Below are 18,278 nucleotides of genomic sequence, written 5' to 3'. Positions count from 1 at the left end.
CGTTTTCTTAAATTCATTATATTTAAGATATTAGAATATTAAATATATCTCTTACTGTCTATAATGGACTTTCAGGGCTGTTCAGTATATATATATAAAATCAGGCAAAACAGTGCTCCTTGAATTTGAGAGATTTTGTGTTCTAATAATCCCCTCTGTGAATAGATACTTCATCCTCATGTCATCATTCTCCCAATAAAGGTAATCTTGAGTGTCAGCCACCTGCTCATATGTGTGGTAGTCCAGCAAGGGCCTTCATCATCATCTTACTAATGGGAAGCAAACTGTTAAGCACAAGTGAATGAACCCCAACAACTAACAACAAAACCCACAAGATAAATGATAGAGAATGGGAAGTCCAGAATATGAAGGAGCCAGCATATCTGGAGTGCTGCTCCCTGGGTTCTCCTCTGAGAAGGAAAAAGATGCCAGCACACAGGCCCAGAGTGCATGCTTCCCTGGTTCCTCCATTCATCCACTCTAGCCAACGAGTCTACTGAGAATTTCAATGAATAGTCTCTAAAAGTTTTAACATTTATGAAAGGGAAAATCAGATTTTTACAAATAAAAACTGAGCATGTGTCAGAGGTGTATCTGAGGAACTGCTTATTTCCAAGGAGACCAAGAGCTATTGTCACTGACTCAGAGGAAAAAACAATAATGTACACATGTGTGGATAGGCCTGAAATTGATGGGGACCCAGACCGAGAGCTGTTGTTGTATACCAAGCAGGATTTATTTGTATTCTTGTAAGGTTCGCAATGTACAGAGTTGTAAAATAGCTCAAAGGTGAAAGTATAGGTCTCTGTGAAGTCAGATAACTCAAAGTATGTTTGCCAGGCATCCGGGACCTGGATTGTGGTTGTTGACAAAGTCTTTTTCTGAAGAACGATCGAGACAGGAGCCTTCTAGCTGTTGGCATCTTGGCCAACTTAGACACAAAGGCAGCCAAGTAGAACTTCCAACCAGAACATACTAAGTTGAAGTAGCAAGAGTGGAGGAGAGGTTTGTCTTCACCTATGCCTGCATCACTAGCTGGGCCAAGCCCTCGGGGCTGCCTTGCTTGCCTCTCAATCTGTGACTTGTCCAGAGATCACCTAAGAGCCAGCTAGGACATGGTGTTCAGCTTTGTGATTGGAGGAAGTTAACTGGGCGAAGCATTATCTGGTGGAACAGTTTCCCCCTGGGACTTAGTAAGCTCTTATTTCTCCAGGACTCTGCCAAAGAGTAGGTTGCTCACATGGTCACAGATCCAACCAGAGTGACCTCCTGCTTTTGCAACTTAGTCTGAGCTGCTGCCTACCTGTAGCAGTAGCAATGCTATTCTCGGGCAGGTAGAAACCATTTGCCATGTGATTGTACAGACTGACAGCTGTTTAGGAGATGGAGAAGAGCAAATATGTAAACTGTGGGAGGCTAGTTATACAAAAATGAGACAAAGAAAGCCTACATCTACTGTGCTAATGTATTTGGTACATCAGCTCATTTAATTGTACATTATCTTTTTGTCCCAACATTGCTGGACCCCACCTGACTTAGTGTTCTATTTCTGTGAAGGGACCACAACAACTCTTCTAAAAGAAGGAATTTAATTGGGGCTTGCTTATAGTTTCAGATGTTTAGTCCATTATCATGGTAGGGAGCATGGAGGCACGCAGGCAGGCAGGCATGGCGGTGGTGGCGCCTTTAATCCCAGCTCTCGGGAGGCAGAGGCAGGCAGATCTCTGTGAGTTCGAGACCAGCCTGGTCTATAAAAGCTAGTTCCAGGACAGCCTCCAAAGCCACAGAGAAACCCTGTCTCGGAAAAAAAAAAAAAAGAAAGAAATAGTAGTAGCTGAGAGTTCTACACCTGAATCAGTGGGCAGCAGGGAGAGAGAGAGAGACACTGGGCCTGGGTTGGGCTTTTGAAACTTCAAAGCCCACCCCCAGTGACACACTTCTACACTAAGCAAGCCACACCTACTACCCCTCTCTAGTGGTGCCACTCACTGCTGACTAAGCATTCAAATACATAAGCCTACGGGGGCCATTCTTATTCAAACAAACACACCACCCTATGATCTACCAAATTCTTTCCAAAGGGAATTTCAGAATTTTGTGAGTCACTTTATTATTCACAGAAAATGTTAAAACTCTTAAGGTCGGTTCTTAAGCTTGGCTGGTTCTTAGATAAGATTCGTCCTTTGCATCTCTAAATTTAGTAGAAGGTTGTACTTCAAGGGGAAAAAATTCAAAAATGCCTCGGATAGTAAATACAGCAAAGTCCTTTTTTGCTTTAATCTTTGACGCTGTGTGGTAAGCTTTACTGAACATCTGGAATGCGATTGATCTTTAGAGCACCTTTATGGAACAGAAGTAACAGCCTGGGTGCTTATAATAGAACAGATGCAAATACACCCAGCAGCTGCCTCCATTTATGCATTTTGTTGGTGCTTTTGATTTTAGTAACCTTTCTTCTGATTATAGACTCCTTCATTAGTGTTCTCAGCAAAGACAACAGACGCATCTCTCCCGGCCTCAGCATCTAGGACGAAACTGAGGAGCATAAATCCCCCTCTGACTTGGCTTGATGGCACGTCTTTCACAGTGCAAGCTGTGGCTGGGAAAGTGTGCATGGCAGCTCCCTTTGCTCTATCACTTTTTCCAGCTGTGTTTGTCCCCGACTTTGTCACTAAGAGCTGAGATCACTTTCACCATCAGACACGGGTCCATCCGCTGCTCTCTAGAAAGCTGAGGGCTAGCGAGAGGCAGTGCAGGTCTTGCTTTTATTTTCTTATTGTTGCATAATAAAGTTGATACGATTATGTGTTGGCATCTGGATTTTGATTATCCCTTGAGTAACTGTTTCTCATCACCATCTCCTTTGGAGTACAGCCAGATAGAATCCCATTATCATCTATAAGGCTTAATTCCTACACGGGAATACTAACAGCTGTGACTTTTGCGTAGATCTAATGCTTAACTTCTTTTGTCAGGAAGTGAACTGATGCTGGGCTTCTCTTTGTCTTATTCCAAGTTGGGTCATGAGATTTTCCCTGCAGCCTGGGAAGGTAAGATGCCAGCATGAAAACTGTGCATTTAAAATTGTGGTTTAACTACTCCAGTCTTTCCAGATGTTCCTACTTGATGGTCTTAATGAACCCTTAAAAGACATGAACAGGGGAAAATCTCTATAGTTGGAAGGCCCGCTTAAATATTGAAAATATTTAAATATTTTTACATATACTGAAAATGCTACTTAAAGGAAAAAGTGACAATTTTATTTATACTTTATGTATATGTGCTTATATATAATCTCCAAGATAAGTGATGAAAAGTATACATATATTTTTTGTTTGACACTGAGTCTCATAGAGCCCAGGATGGCCTCAGACTTCACAGTGTAGCTGAAGCTACCTTTGAACTAACACACTCCCTTTCTCTTTTGATATATTTAATGTGTGGGTGGGTGTTTTAGTCCATGTACCATGTGCAGTGCCTGAGGAAGCCAGAAGAGGGCATCAGATGCCCGCGTAGTTACAGGTGATGATGGGTGCTCTAACTGGGGTCCTCTGGAAGAGCAGCCAGTGCCCTTCTCTGCTTAGCCAGCTCCAGTCCTGCCCATTTACCCCGTCCTGACCGCTGCTATTGCAGGCATGTGCCACTGTGCCTGGCAAGCATATTTATTAGTGTTAGTCTTTATCTTCTGAGCTTTTGAAAAACAACATACTTTGTTTGGGGTCAGGGGACTTTTAGAATTTTCTCCCTGATCATATTTTTGAGGTAAGCAAACTAGAGAAGACAGGGATGAAGACTTTGATAGATTATTTTGTTAGCAAGGAGAAAGAGGACAACATTATGAGAGCTCACAAACCACAGAGTTTTGTCTCAGGGCTCATGTGCAGTGTTGTGTAGGTCCTTCTCCCAGGGTTCACTGGGGCAGGCTTGTCTGTGCACATTCAGGGCCGAAGGTTGCCTGTAGTTTGCTCGTTGTATGCTCCTAGCACCTCTGTATTTCATTAGGCATTAGCTACTTTAAACAAATATTTGAAATTTTCCACGGTTTACTTAAACTAAACCTTATAAATCTGTAAGCAGTAACTCACCCAATGGCAAACATAATGGTTCTCTGTACGCAATGCGTTGCAATTTCTATTCAGATGCACCCTGAAATGCGTTCTGCATGAGTTAGCTGGCTAACAGTCAATCCTGAAAGGATCTAAGATTTGCTTTTTAACTAGACTTAAATTGGGCTAACCCACTTGAAGTGCTCATAATTATTGGTCCTTAATGGTGCAAATGTTACACATTTGACAGAAACAGCTGTTTTTGCAAGAGTGGGTATTAGCTAAATATCTCTTGGCATAATCAAGCCAGTAAATGTTTAGTGCATTTGTGGCACCAGGTAATGAAAGAGGCAAAGATTGCGAGCCAGTCATCTCTGAATTCTTGGCCGCACAGATCTGGTTGGCATTTTACAGGATTTTGACCTTGTGTTTATGTATCATATAGCGGTGGACTCGGTGGCTTCAAGCCATACTGCAAGTATATTTTCTGGAACTCTTATGAAGATTTTATTTTTGGTTTGTTCTCATTTTTCATGAGTTCCAGGCTGAACTTTGATGGTCATGGAATATTAGTGAAGTGGGGTCAGCTCTGGGGATCAGTTAGAATTTTTCCTTCTAGGATATCTCTGTCCTAGTGACATGGTATTGGTGTTGAGTCCTCCTTTGTCAGTGTCTCTTTCACAACGTGGTACTTGTGTCTTGTTTCTGGCAAGTGTAATAGTCATGTGTTTATGGACCACTGTGCTCCTAACTTTCCCCCTGGGGTCCAGCATTGGTATAAGCATGGCTGTTGGGAAGACACTGTCTGCATCCCTTTTTTACCTGTACCCTGTCCAGCTGCTTTTCTGGGGCACTGCTAGATGTCTTGTTTGACTGGGAAAATGACTAAATGAAACAATCAAGGCAGAAGTTATTACTTTGGCTTTGTGTTTTAAAGCTTAAGTAACAACAGAAGCTGGAGAGGAGTGGAAGAGGGGACAGAGAGGAGGTGGGGGAGGAACTGGGAGAAAAGGAGGGAGGGGAAACTGTGGTCAGGATATAAAATAAATACTTAGAAAAACAGTACAGCTTAAGAAACATATGCACAGCTGTGTGTTGGTGGCAGCACCTTTAACCCCAGCTCTCAGGCGACAGAGACAGGTTGTTCTCTGTGAGTTCGAGGCCGGCCTGGTCTACCAAGTGAGTTCCAGGACAGCCTCCAAAACAATACAGAGAAACCCTGTCTCAGAGAGAGAGAGAGAGAGAGAGAGAGAGAGAGAGAGAGAGAGAGAGAGAGAGAGAGAGAGAGAGAGAGAGAGAGAGAGAGAGAGATGCAGCAAGCATGACAGGAAGTCAGGGAACTGGCTTTTTAAAAGTTTGGAACACAACTTCTTGGTTCTTTTTGTTTTATTTTGAAAAGGGGTTGTCCCCGAATATCCCAAGCTGGCCTTGAACTCACACTTATCCTCCTGTCTCAGTCTCACAAGTAAATTTGATTCCTTTACACTTGCTGAAGGCCGACAATGTCATAACAACTTTCCCTGAACAGTATAAAATCAGATGAACTTTTCTTGTGTCCAGTGGGTGAAGCATGGCTCCTATGCTTCTGGTGAAACTCTTGGTGCATCTAGAAGACCACTGTATAATATGGATTCTGCGTTTAAAAGGTTCACACATCCCTGGGCATTTGTACCCGTTCCAGCATGCATCTTCAATTCCAGGAAAGTCTTTTAGCATTGGTGTTTATCAAATTAGATGGCACAGCCTCTTGGTACTTGGCAAGCCTGTGCAGAAGCGAACCTTGGGATGCTTTAGTGAGAGTTACTTCCATAAAGACAGAGGCTGCTTAGTTCTGTGCAAACACGGTGGTAACACTTGATCTGTCTGTGTCTTCCTTCCGCTCACACTAGCTCTACTCCCAGTCGGCTGTGTCTCTACTCCACTCCCCCCCCAACTTATGTTTGCTTGAAATCTAACATTTGTGTCCTAACCAAAGGCATAACATTTTCATCAGCTAGCCAGGGCTTTCAGAATAGACTCCTTATGCACAGCACTGGGCAGGAAGGATTCCCTTGTTTATATAATAAGTGTCTGGAAAATTAAGATTCACTTGTAGGTTAGCCAAGCAGTACAATGTATCTCTGCCTTCCTCAGGATTCTGGTCTAATGAGGTGAAGAACAGAATAGCAAGGTTGGTTTTTTTCATGATGTTATTTTGCTTAAAATTTCCAGAAGTGTTGTTTTACCTTCTCTCAGATGTGGACAGGAGAGAACTCCATTGATTGCTTCTCTCTGGGGGCTTTTTCCGTCAGCTGCAATCCCGATCTGATGACACACATCATTTCCAGACTGTACAGGGCTTTCTTTCAGAGGCTAAAATTTTCTTTTCTTTTTAAAAAATCTTCTGTAAGGCATACATGATAACTGAATTCTATTTAAATACAAAAATAATTTTGAGGAAATCGTGGGGGAGTTTTTATTGTATTTTCATGCCACTAGAGCTTTAGAACTGAGTTTAGAGCAAGGTTTTATCTTGTGGAAACCACTTCTTCCCTGTTTGTTTAGCACTGTGTGTGTTGAATGCAATGGGCCCGCTGGGTTACTCTCTAGGATGGCATCTCATTAACTTCTCCCACACACTACCCCTTTCACCTAAGACATTTCTTCCTGACCCTGGGTAGACAAGTATATAAAGTTGGAATGCACACCAAGAATTTGTATTTTAAAACAATTCTTTGCTGTTACTGATTAAAGCAAATTTACATATCAATGAGTTGCTCATGCTTACTTATTCTTACAGAAAAAAATTAAGCCTTGGCTGGTATTTGATACTGGATGCCATGAAGCATCTTCAACACTTTTACGTTCAAATATCCTAACAATGCAATCTAAAGATACACTCTTTTGTTTTCATGCTAAGGAACAACAGTGGGGAAATATCGTCGCCTTTGTTTCCTGTAATTCCTTTGTGTGCACAGTAAAGACATGGTAGTTTCTAACGTACAATGATCTTAAATCAGAGCAGAGGTGTGACAGGCAGCATCTGGGACTACATGTGCAGTGTAAAGTGTATGTGTTGTGTTTTCAGAAAGAAGCTGCAGGGACATGAGCTCTGCCAGAATCACCATAGATTGAGTTTAACTGCAAACTGTGTTGGGGTTTTTGCATGTTCAGAAATCTCTTATTGTTGCCAAATTTTTCATAACCCCCACTCAGTAAATTATGTGACCTCATACAAGGTTATGAACCATGGTTTATGATGCTGTATTTTGAAGAGAGAGAGAGAGAGTACACAATTGTGCATGGTCATGCTTGTGTGAGTGCATGAGTGTGTCGTGCGTGTGTATGTGTGTGTGTGTGTATGTGTGCACGTGCATGCCTGCCAGCCTGCTTGCCTGCTTGCCTGTTTGCCTGCCTGCCTGCCTGCATGCATGCATGCATGTATGTATGTATGTATGTATGTATGTTTGTGTATCTGTCCTGGTGCCCTGGCCAGCAGGGCACAATGGAGGTTGAGCCCAGAGAAACCTGGAATGAGGGGACAGGAGACACAAGAAAAGGACAGCAAAAGGACAGCAAGACAGACTTTCTGATCAAGCTGCAAGATTTTATTTTCCTTAGGGGTGTTATATAGTGGTTAGGGCAGGAAACTAGGTAGGGCAGAGTAATCAAACGAGAGGGGTCATTGTCTAGTAACCAGGCCACAGAATGTTCTTAGTCAGGGGTCACTGAAGGTGAGCAGACAGCAGGTGTTGGCAAGGTGAGAGGGTCGCAGAAGGAGGGGTTAAGTGATCTAATTGTGGATGTTTCCTTTTTTGCCATCGGTGATTCCTGTGAGCCCAAGTTCTATTCATCAGGAAGCTGGGGAGGGGAAAACGGTTGAATGGGCTCTTTGTGTGGGCTCTTGGCAGCCTTTAAAGTTTATAAAACGATTGCTCCTGGCATCTTGGGAAGTAGGAAGTAAAATTAGAGAAAAACAAAATGAGTTTTTGCTTATCTTTCCTCTTTTCATGTATGTTAGTTGAGTCTTTGGGAATAATAGTACAGGTTGTACTCGTTCATTTATTTTATGTGTATGAGTGATTGGTCGGCATGTCTGCCTATCTGCGCTGTGTTCATGCCTGGTGCCTGAAGAGGCCAGGAGAAGGCATTAGATCCCCCAAGGATGTTACAGATGTTTGCAAGCATCCATGTGAGTCCTGGGCATTGAGCCCAGGACCTCTGGAAGAGCAGCCCGTGCTCTTAACCACTGAGCCATCTCTCCTGCCCAAGGAACAGACAGCATTTTAAAGTTTATACTGTAAGTAACTATGAGTTTTTCCCCAACATATCTTTCACTTGGTGTTTCAGTTTGTCACTCACATCTTGTCCTTAGGTTCCCTTTCCTTGTCTCCACAAACCAATCTTTGCAGTAGTTTCAGAGAACCACTGTACTGCCTAAAGCCCCCACAAGCCAACAGCAGTAACCTACTGCCTTCACACCAGTGACATGAGGCTCATAAAACATCTGCTATTTGACCAGCTAAAATTCACTCCATGTGCTAAATCTTAATATTCTCACCTCTTATTTGTATGCAGGCTATTAGTTATCCTATCATGTTAGTTGTAAAACCCTGTCATTAGTTCACATATGATTTTCTAGGCCTGTTGTCCTTGTTAGAACAGTGTAGGAGGCAGAGAGAATACATTTCTAAATACCTGCCTAATCTGGAAAAAGGAGCAAAATTCGTTTTTGCAAAAATCACTCCATTTTTTTTCTTGTAAAAATAGCTTAACGTGCCGGTGTTTGGTGGTGCATGCCTTTAATCCCAGCACTCAGGAGGCAGAGGCAGGCAGATCTCTGTGAGTTCCAAGACAGCCTCCAAAACAATACAAAGAAACCCTGTCTCGGAACCCCCCCAAAAATAACTTAAAGTGTGTATGCATGTGTGTATATGTATTCTCACTCATTTTTCACATAGCATTATTATGACATATACATTGTGAATTTCCTACATAACTTCTTGAGTTACTTTATAAATGTTCATACTGAAAACAAAAATTTAGTTTTTTGATAGAGTTTCATACTTTGGCCTGGGCTGGCCTAACACTCATCAAGTAGCCCAGGCTGGCCTCAAATTTGAGTTGATCCTCCTACCTCAGTTTACCAAGTAATAGGACTACAGATGTGTACTACAATTTCCATTCAATTGTAGTATAAATTGATGGAATGCCAAACATCATAATTCTTGTTAATGTGTATTAATCTTTTGAACATGTTAATGGGGAAAGAAGCTGGCTGCTCTCACCAAAGAGTTTCATTGTGGTACTCTTTGCTGTTTCATGTTGTCTCCGAAGAAAAATAGAAATGCTGTTAGTTATAGAAAGCTGACAAGTTCAAAAAGGTATTGTTTATCAGTAGGTAAGGGATGTAATACTGAATAACTCTGGATTTGGAAGAAACAGTAATTCTCAGGAGAAGTTAAACACATCCATGTAAAATATAAAAGTTGTAGATGAATTTGCGTTATATACAGAGTTACCCCCATTGAAAATGCAGACTTTAAGTCCTGGTGGCATGCACCTGAGTCCCAGCTACTTGGAAAGCTGAGGCAGGGGGATCATTTGAGCCAGGAGGTTGAAGACAACTAGAACAACATTACAAGACACATCTGCAAAAGTTGGCAGGAAGCTAGGCAATGGTGGTAGATGCAGAGGCAGGTGTATCTGTCTCTGTGAGTTCAAGGACAGCCTGGTCTATAGAGCAAGTTCCAGGATAAGCTCCAAAACTACACAGAGCAACTCTGTCTCAAAAAAAAAAAAAAAAAAAAAAGGTGGCAGAAAGAGAAGCCCAACCTAGAAGGCATCGATGCTGTCCACACATGGAATCTGAATGCTATCCATTTCCTCTAGATCCTAAACTGCTGAAGATCTGTAAAAGGAAGGGAGCAAGTGTAAGATAATGCATTTGTCTGTACCCATGGCTCTGTGAGCTTCACTTCAAACCTGGTTACTCCACATTCACAATCTGAAAAGTGGAGGCCTTTTTGTTCATTCCAGCTGGGGACCTTGTGTTGTCCACATCTGCGTATGGAATGAACTCGATCTTTATCTGAATTTTTATCCTATAGGTGCATTGAGAATTACACAGGAGCTCGTTGCGAAGAGGTTTTTCTCCCAAGTGCCAGCATCCAAAGCAAAAGCAATCTGCCGGCAGCTTTCGTGGCCCTGGTGATCCTGGTCACACTCGCCATAGCAGCACTCTGCTTCCTGTGCAGGTAACTGAAGTGGAAACAGACCCCCAGGAAGAAGAAAGCAATGCACAAGGAGCAGCCTCTAAGTAACTAGAGTGCTCTTTACTTCTAGATGCTTCTCCAGATACTGTTTTATGTCCAGCATTATCTCTCTAATACAATTTTGTTACGAACTAATAAGTCACTTTAGTAACCGTTAACTAACTGACTATGGCTTGGATTTGTTCTAAAAATTTTGTATAACAAGTTCCCAAAAGTCCTATGTTAATGATGCTTCAAATGCTGGTCCTTTGGATGATAACTGGGTCGTGGAGGGTCTGCAGAATGAATGGATGAGTCCTTTAATGCATAATGGAAGAGACAGGACTTGTCATTGGAGGACTTTGCTGTTAAGGTGAGCTCTGCCTGTCTTGCTGGCCCTGTCTCACAACGTGATACCCAGTGTCATACCATGACCCAGTTAGATGGTCCTTACTGGATGCTGAACAGTTGTCAATGCCATGGTCTTAGACATCTCAGCATCTGGAACAATGAATTAAATGAACATCTGTTCTTTATAAATTACCCAGTCAATGGTATTTGTAGAGCAACAGAAAAAGATTGATGCAACCCTAACATTTCAAAGGATTAAAAATAGAAGTGTTCTTATTCATAGTTTATAATCATTGTGGATTATATGGATCAGATATGTTTGTATCTAAACATAGCTATGAGAACTCAAACTACAGAGCAGACACCACAAGTGCTGTTGGTTGCATTGCCAAAGGGAAGGCAAGTTCCAGAGTACCTCACACACAAAATGATCTGTCCCAGATGTGACACACTCTGAAAGAAAGAATCCCTATCACAATTACAAAAAGTGTTAGTAAATTCAGCTCACCCGAATGCTGTAAGGTAGAAATCTGGAAGCAGGTCTCACATAGTAATTAATGGATTCATAAGGGGATCTAATATTCCACTGGACTTGCTAAGAGTGACTTGTGTGTGTATTTTTTAATTCATAGAACTTTAATACTGTTACAGTTGTTGCAACTGGATTCCTTTACTAACCTTTGAATTTGTAAAGGTAACAATGTTACATCCCAAATGTCCTAAACGCCACGGAGCCACAAGTTTTCACAAAAGAGCAAAGTCCGGGCACAGTGGCTTACACCTATAATCCTAACACTTGAGAGGCTAACACAGGAGTATTTCTGTGAGTTCCAGGCAAGCCTAGCTACCAGGGGAAACCCTGCCCCAAAAAGAAGCTCCCAAAGCCTGATCTTTAGGGTAGAAAGTGTAGGCATGTAGGTGTGAGGAATGGAAGTCTAAATAGAAAGTCGGTGTTCATTGAAAAAGAAGCCTCTAAAGCCAGGAGTGGTGGCACATGCCCGTGGACCAAGGCTAACATTGACCACTTGGAGAGACCCTGCCTCAAAAGACAAAGATGAAAAGAAAAGAAGGAAACGTCTAATCACAAATGTTAAGTGGATTTTCATTCTAATCCCATGGTATTTCTAATGTCTAGTGGGGGAAAGGTTAAGTGTACAAAGTAGTCTGGACTGCAAATACTGATTGACAGAAACAAGTGTAAATCAGCTCTTGAAGAAGCCACTGTCGTTCTTTACCTTAAAGGGCATCTCACAGTATAAGATTACTCCCTGACATGGGAGAAGAGGCACCACTAATTAGAACTATTCTTGGGAAAACTGGATAATGATCTCTTCTGATTCTAAATACATATTCCAGTATAGTATGCTAAGGAGAAGGCATGCTGATTAATTCCCTCATTATTCACTGTACTGATGATTTGGAAATAGAATGTTCCTTTGATATTGATTAGTTATTGAACAACTTTGTGTAATATTACTGACAATCTAGATTTGGCTATAGTAACTATGAGTTTGCTATGGCTTAAAGTATTCTCCAAATTTCATGCTACAACTGAGAGTGGAACCAGGTATTCAAAATATTCTTCTGTGGGGAGAATCAAACCCATGATATAAAACAAGTATGTTTAATATGTATGAAAAATAAATGGGAGCTGAAGGGATGTCTCAGTGATTAAGAGAACTTGTTGCTCTTACAGAGGAGCTGGGTTTATTTTCAGTACCCACATGGTGGCTCACAACCATCTATATCTCTAGTTACAGGGGACCTAACCCCTCTTCCGAACTCCTGGAACACCAGGCATGTATGTGGTGCATTTACATACATGCAGGCAAAACTATCATACACAAAAATAAAATATAAATATAAAATTAAAAAATAAATGATATATTTACAAAAGAGCAGATTTTGCAGAGGCCAATACAGAAATTGAAAAAAATAAAATTAACCTAAAAAGTTCAATATAGTTCAATATTTTTAAAGTTTAGTTTGTGTTTTTAACCAGACTAGAAGCAGTAAGGGGAGGGATGAAGGAAATGAGGAGAACACTGGAAGAGAGATGAATGAATGAAAAGGTATTCCAAACCTAAGAAAAAAGAATTGCAAAATAATTAAGGAAAGGTCAAGAAGCATGGCAAACAGAGTGATGATCTCTAATTTTCTTTCCTGTGCTTTGAGGAAAAAAAGACTTAGGACAGTGTTTGAAGAGGGTAGTAGCTGAGACATTCAGAATTTGTAAGTGACCCACAGATTTAGCAAAAGTCAAGCAGGTTAAAGAGAAACCCTCATGCATAGCACAGCCTCATAAAGCACAGAACCCCAGTTCTAAAGAGAGAATGCTAAAGTAGAGCAGACTACAGGGACAGGAGTCATAGGGCAGAGGCGAGGCCCCAGTGATGTTTGCAGTGTGCTAAGTGCAGGTGACCAGCAGCCCCGACCTCTGTAGCACTGAAAACATCTTTCAAGAATGAGGGAGAAATGAAGATAGTTGTAGATGTGTAGACATTAGTTATTTCGCATGAGCCTTCCCCAGGGCTGGAGGAGAGCTGACTCTCCTGGGTGTGTGTCAGATGCAAGAAGGAAGAAAGAAGTTTCAACAATAAAGGTATCGCCCTATGTGTTTTTAAGAGTGGACAATCTATGCAGCCAAAAATGACCTTGACTGCATATTTTCCTAACCTCCACCTCAAAGATGTTGTGATGCAGGAGTGTGCTACCATTCCCAGCTGAGTGATGATGCTTAAACAATGAGTATTGTTTTTCACCCTTCCAGTATCTTATAAAAGTCATAAAAGTTAGATGCTGGAAGCCTGAATATTTAGAAAATGGATATAAATTTAATTAAAAAATAGCATTTGCCTTATAAAAATAACATGTCAAAATAAATTTCAGGTCAGACAGAAATGTGCTTGAAATCACACGTTTTCTTTTTGTATGTGTCCATGTACATGTGAGTGTATGTGTACTTGTGTGTGCAGGCAAAAGAACAATACCAACTGTCATTATCCAAGTGTTGTCGACCTTGCTTGGCCTGGAATTCACCAAGTGGGCTAGGCTGCCCAGGCCCCAGAGATCCACCTGTCTTACCTCCCCAGCGCTTGACTAGCAAGGGCACAGCCCACATTTAACTGTTATGGATTCGGGTTCTGGGGCTCCTCACGCTCACAAGGCAAGCACTTTGCCAAGTGAGCCATCTCCTCAGCTCTTTTTCCATTTTTGATGACAACTTGAGGTAACACATGTCCTAACCACAATGGGAGAATCAATCCAGTCATTATTGCTCGTGAGATCTAGACAATGGGAGAATCAATCCAGTCATTATTGCTCGTGAGATCTAGACCTACCTAGGCTTCCTGCTGTTGTCTACTGACTTTGTGCAGTGTTTCTGGACTTAGTAAGGTTCTTTCAAGAGGGAAACTAAGTCAGGCATGGTAGTGTGTCCCTGTGACCCTAGCACTTAGGAGGGTAGTAGTGTGTCCCTGTGACCCTAGAACTTAGGAGGGTGGTAGTGTGTCCCTGTGACCCCTGCACTTGGGAGGGTAGTAGTGTGTCCCTGTGATGTCATAACTTGGGAGACATAAACAGACACAAAGATTGCCAAGTTCTAGACCTGCCTAGCATACGAAATGAGACCCTGTCACCAAAAATAAAAAAGGGGTGTCTGGAAAGATGGCTCAGTAAGAGAGCTTGCTGTTCAAACATGAGGGTGTGAGTTTGAATCTCCAACAACCACATAAAATCTGGGCATTGATGCATGTGCTCACAACTCCAATGTTTGGGGTTGGGTGAAGACAGTGGGCACAGATTACTAACCAGTTAGTCTAGCTGAAATGGTGAGAGACCCTGTCTCAAGGGAGTAAAGCCCAGAGTGATAAAGACACCTGACCTCCTCCTCAGAGCTCCACATGGGCAAACATGCAGAGCACACACACACATACACACATGCACACACATACATAGACATACACTCATATACACACACACATACACAAACTCATACACACACATATATAAACACATGCACATACACATATATACACACTCATAAATATACATAAATGCACACATACACACATATACATACACACATACAAATGTACACAGATACACACACGAGTGTACTAGAATATTATTTTAAGATTCTTTGACCTGAAGGCCTTTTGAATTTTCTGTAACTTAGAAATGATGTTACTTGAATGAGGTCCAAAATGCCCCCTGCCCTCAATGCTAAAACGTCTGCTAGAATAGACAATTTAGGGTAGAGGTCAGTGGGCTTTTAGAAATTGTCATGTTGTACCGGCTAGATGCTATGGATTCATTTTCACAAAGTTAATACATTGAGATTGGCATATTGAAAAAAATAATTCACCTTTACATTTCAATTTTCATTTAATATTTAAAGCAGTTCTATATAAGGTTATAATCAGATGACCCAAAGAAATGGTATTTTAATGTCATGAATTCGAATTGTTCACTAAAGTCACCCATGGTACATAAAGGGTCCACAGTGATGGGATGTGATCTCTGTTACAGAAACACCTGTGGCACAGTACCTGGGCCATGCTGTAGGCTCAGCAGCTCCCTGATGTCTCTGCCACCTCTGCTGGTGGGTTGGCTAAATACGGGTACAACATTAGAGCAACCCTATGACTTTAGGTAGTTCTAAAAAGTGAATGCCTTCCAATGACTTCCAAATAGTCAATTTTAATTTCCATTTGTATTTCTCTCCTCTTTGATGCCAGGAAGGGCCATCTTCAGAGGGCCAATCCTGCCCAGTGTGAGATCAGCCTGGTGGAGAGAAGCAGTACCAGTGCCCACCACAGTGAGTACACTCAGAATGGAATGTCGGGAGGGATGGGTGAAACCCTTGGTCTGTGTACAGACTTGTGCTCACAGCCATTCAATCATGGGTGACCCTAAGGATTTTTCAGCAGATTTTGTGTTAATAATTAATTTTGCACATGAGGATAAATTTATTAGCAATGTGACAACGTATTTTCTCAAAATAAATATGTGAATTTTAACCATTGAAATGATGCCGTCAGCTGTAATGTGCTATGGCAGACCTGAGGAAAAGGGTTCCAGAAGCATTCTCAGGTGGGCTGTGCTGGGAAGGCAGGGGCAGGGAGTTACCTTAGGAGTGAGAGAGTCTTTGGGAGAACTGTGGACAAATCAGTGTTTTTAAGGTATCTTGAGGTTTTCACCTAAACTAGAACAGCAAGTGCTGGATTTCCTTCCTCGTTCTTGAAAACAATGAAAAATGGACAAACTGTGAAGCAACAGTTGACCTCTGGTCTCAGCATGAATTTGTATCTATGTGCACATGTGCACACGCACAGACATGCACGAACGCACGCATGCACACACACACACAGAGTAAAATAAGTCTTAAAATAAAAACAACAACTGGGTTAGGTGGCATGCTCCTATAATCCTACTGCAGGAAAAGCAGAAACTGGAGGACCTCTGGGGTTTGCAGGCCACATAATCTCTCTGTTTCAGTAAGACCCAGGCTTAGTGGGAAGACCCTATCTCAAAAAACACTGATAATCAAGGAGGAGCAATATCAACTACACAAAAATTAGATGACATTCCTACCAATATGGCAAATGGGGTGGTAGATTTGGCATAATTTAGATTAAATAGACAATTTCTTTGAAGAACAAAAACTACTGAAGAAAGAGGTAATTTGAGGGCTGGGGATGCAGTCGTAGGTAGAGCTGCCTGCCTAGCGTGCAAGATACCCTGGTTCTGTCTTCAACACTGAATAAAACCAGGAACCTTTATATGCTATAATTCCAGCACTTAGGAAGATCAAAAGTTCAAGGATATCTCGGCTTCAATGATGTCAGCCTGGGCTACACAGGACCCTGTTTCAGAAAAAAAAAATCTGAAGAGTAATATGGAAAGTTTAAAGTTTTTTTTTCTTTAGATAGTTCAAATAGTTCCATATCCATCGATTGAATTTGTATAGAAGCTTTTCTTCAGTGACAGTCCAGGCCCAGATAGCTGAACTTATGTCAAACTAATCTACATAAGTTCGTCTAGAAACATTAAAGAGAGTATGGCATTTGAGACCAGCTTGTAGTTTAGCAATGTTACAAGAGAGAGTGTTACTATTAAAACTAAAGTATATTTCCATGTATCAGAAACTGCTAGATACAGAAACTTTTAAAACAACACACCATGTGTGACAGCATCTCAAAGTACACAGGGTAGTGAAAAAATGTGAAAAGCACTGCAGGACGCTGTGGCGGTCTGGATGAGAATGGCCCCCAGAGGCTCATGTGTTTGAACATTTGGTTGGAAGTTGGTGGAACTGTTTGGGAAGGATTGGAGGAGGTGTGGCTCTATGAGGGGACTTGGGGGTTTTTTAAGATCCATGCCATTCCCAGTGTGCTCTCCACTTCCTGCTTGTGGATCAAGATGTGAGCTCTCAGCTGTATCCCTGACAATGTCTTCAGCTCGCTATCTTGCTTCTTCACCACGACAGGCTTTTGGGCATCTGGGACCATAAGCCACACGAATCCTAACTATAAGCCAAATAAACCCTTCCTTCTGTGAGTTACCTTGGCCAGTGTTTTAATCACAGCAATAGAAAAGTAACTAATATAGATCTGCAAAGTTAAGTCTGCAGTTGTGCTAAGAAAAAAAGAGAGACCAAACTAAGCAGAGGGATTGCTGTGTTGAAGGGTTTGGAAAATATTAAGATGTCAGTTCTCTTCAAATTGCAGAGAGACTTATGCCATCCCAATAAACCCAGAAGGTGTTTTTGTGACAGTCGACAGGGTGGCTGTAATGTGTCTCTGAGAATATGAAGGGCCTAGGATAGAAAAGCAATGGTGTAATAGCACATTGGAGGGCTTACACTATCTGACCTCCAGCTTATGGCCAAACTACTGTAATTCCGACAGCATGGTGCTAGCATGGAGGTGGATATGGGCTCCAGACATGGACCCCTAAACAGCAGTCTAACAGAATACAGTGACAGTCCAATACCCACATGCAAGAAAATAAATGTATTCTGTCCATATTCCATATACTAGAATAACTCAAGAAACTTGTGAATTTAAGAACTAAAATATAAGTCTCTTAGGAGAAAGTCTTTAAGCCATTAGATTAGGCAAAGATAGAACATGAAAAGCAAATTGGTAAATATTTGATATACAGGGCTGTATGAAAATGACAGATTCCTATGGTTCAAATGATTTCACTGTAAAAATGAAATACAAGGCACCAAATAGGAGAAAATATTTGCAAATCAAAGATCTGATGGATGGCATAAAATATACAAGAATTTAACTGAGTGTTGGTGACGCACGCCTTTAATCCCAGCACTTGGGAGGCAAAGGCAGATGAATCTCTGTAAGTTTGAGGCCAGCCTGGTCTTCAGAGTGAGTGTTCAAGGACAGCCAGGGCTGTTACACAGTGAATCTCTCTCTGTGTGTCCCTCTGTCTCTGTCTCTCTTTCTGTGGTTGTGTGTGTGTGTGTGTGTGTGTGTGTGTGTGTGTGTGTGTGTGTGTGTGTGTACCTGTTCAACTGAAGTTGATACAAACTCAGGAAATAACTGAACTAAAGTGTGGGCATTTTACCAGAGAAAAGACTCAAATGGCTAATAAGCACATGAAAAATACTTGACATAGTAATCCA

At 41.6% G+C, this 18,278-nt stretch overlaps 1 protein-coding gene across 7 annotated transcripts in view; it reads left to right on the top strand.

Annotated features, from left to right (window-relative positions):
• Nrg4 (neuregulin 4) overlaps positions 1–18,278 on the top strand; it is a 69,941-nt gene that overhangs the window by 37,640 nt on the left and 14,023 nt on the right. For 5 of the 7 annotated variants that reach the window (XM_021226842.2, XM_021226841.2, XM_040729894.1 and 2 more), the window contains exons 4-5: positions 10,136–10,282; positions 15,370–15,449. In XM_021226842.2, coding sequence (XP_021082501.1) covers positions 10,136–10,282; positions 15,370–15,449 — 227 coding nt within the window. Of the gene's footprint in view, positions 1–2,975; positions 3,051–10,135; positions 10,283–15,369; positions 15,450–18,278 lie in introns of those variants that run through there. The other 2 variants (XR_005870291.1, XR_005870290.1) reach the window with 1 other exon arrangement.

Source organism: Mesocricetus auratus, unplaced genomic scaffold, assembly GCF_017639785.1.
Source record: "Mesocricetus auratus isolate SY011 unplaced genomic scaffold, BCM_Maur_2.0 Super-Scaffold_100022, whole genome shotgun sequence".
Lineage (NCBI taxonomy): Eukaryota > Metazoa > Chordata > Mammalia > Rodentia > Cricetidae > Mesocricetus > Mesocricetus auratus.
Note: the sequence above shows the minus strand (reverse complement) of the source record. Positions and strands in the feature narration are given on the sequence as shown.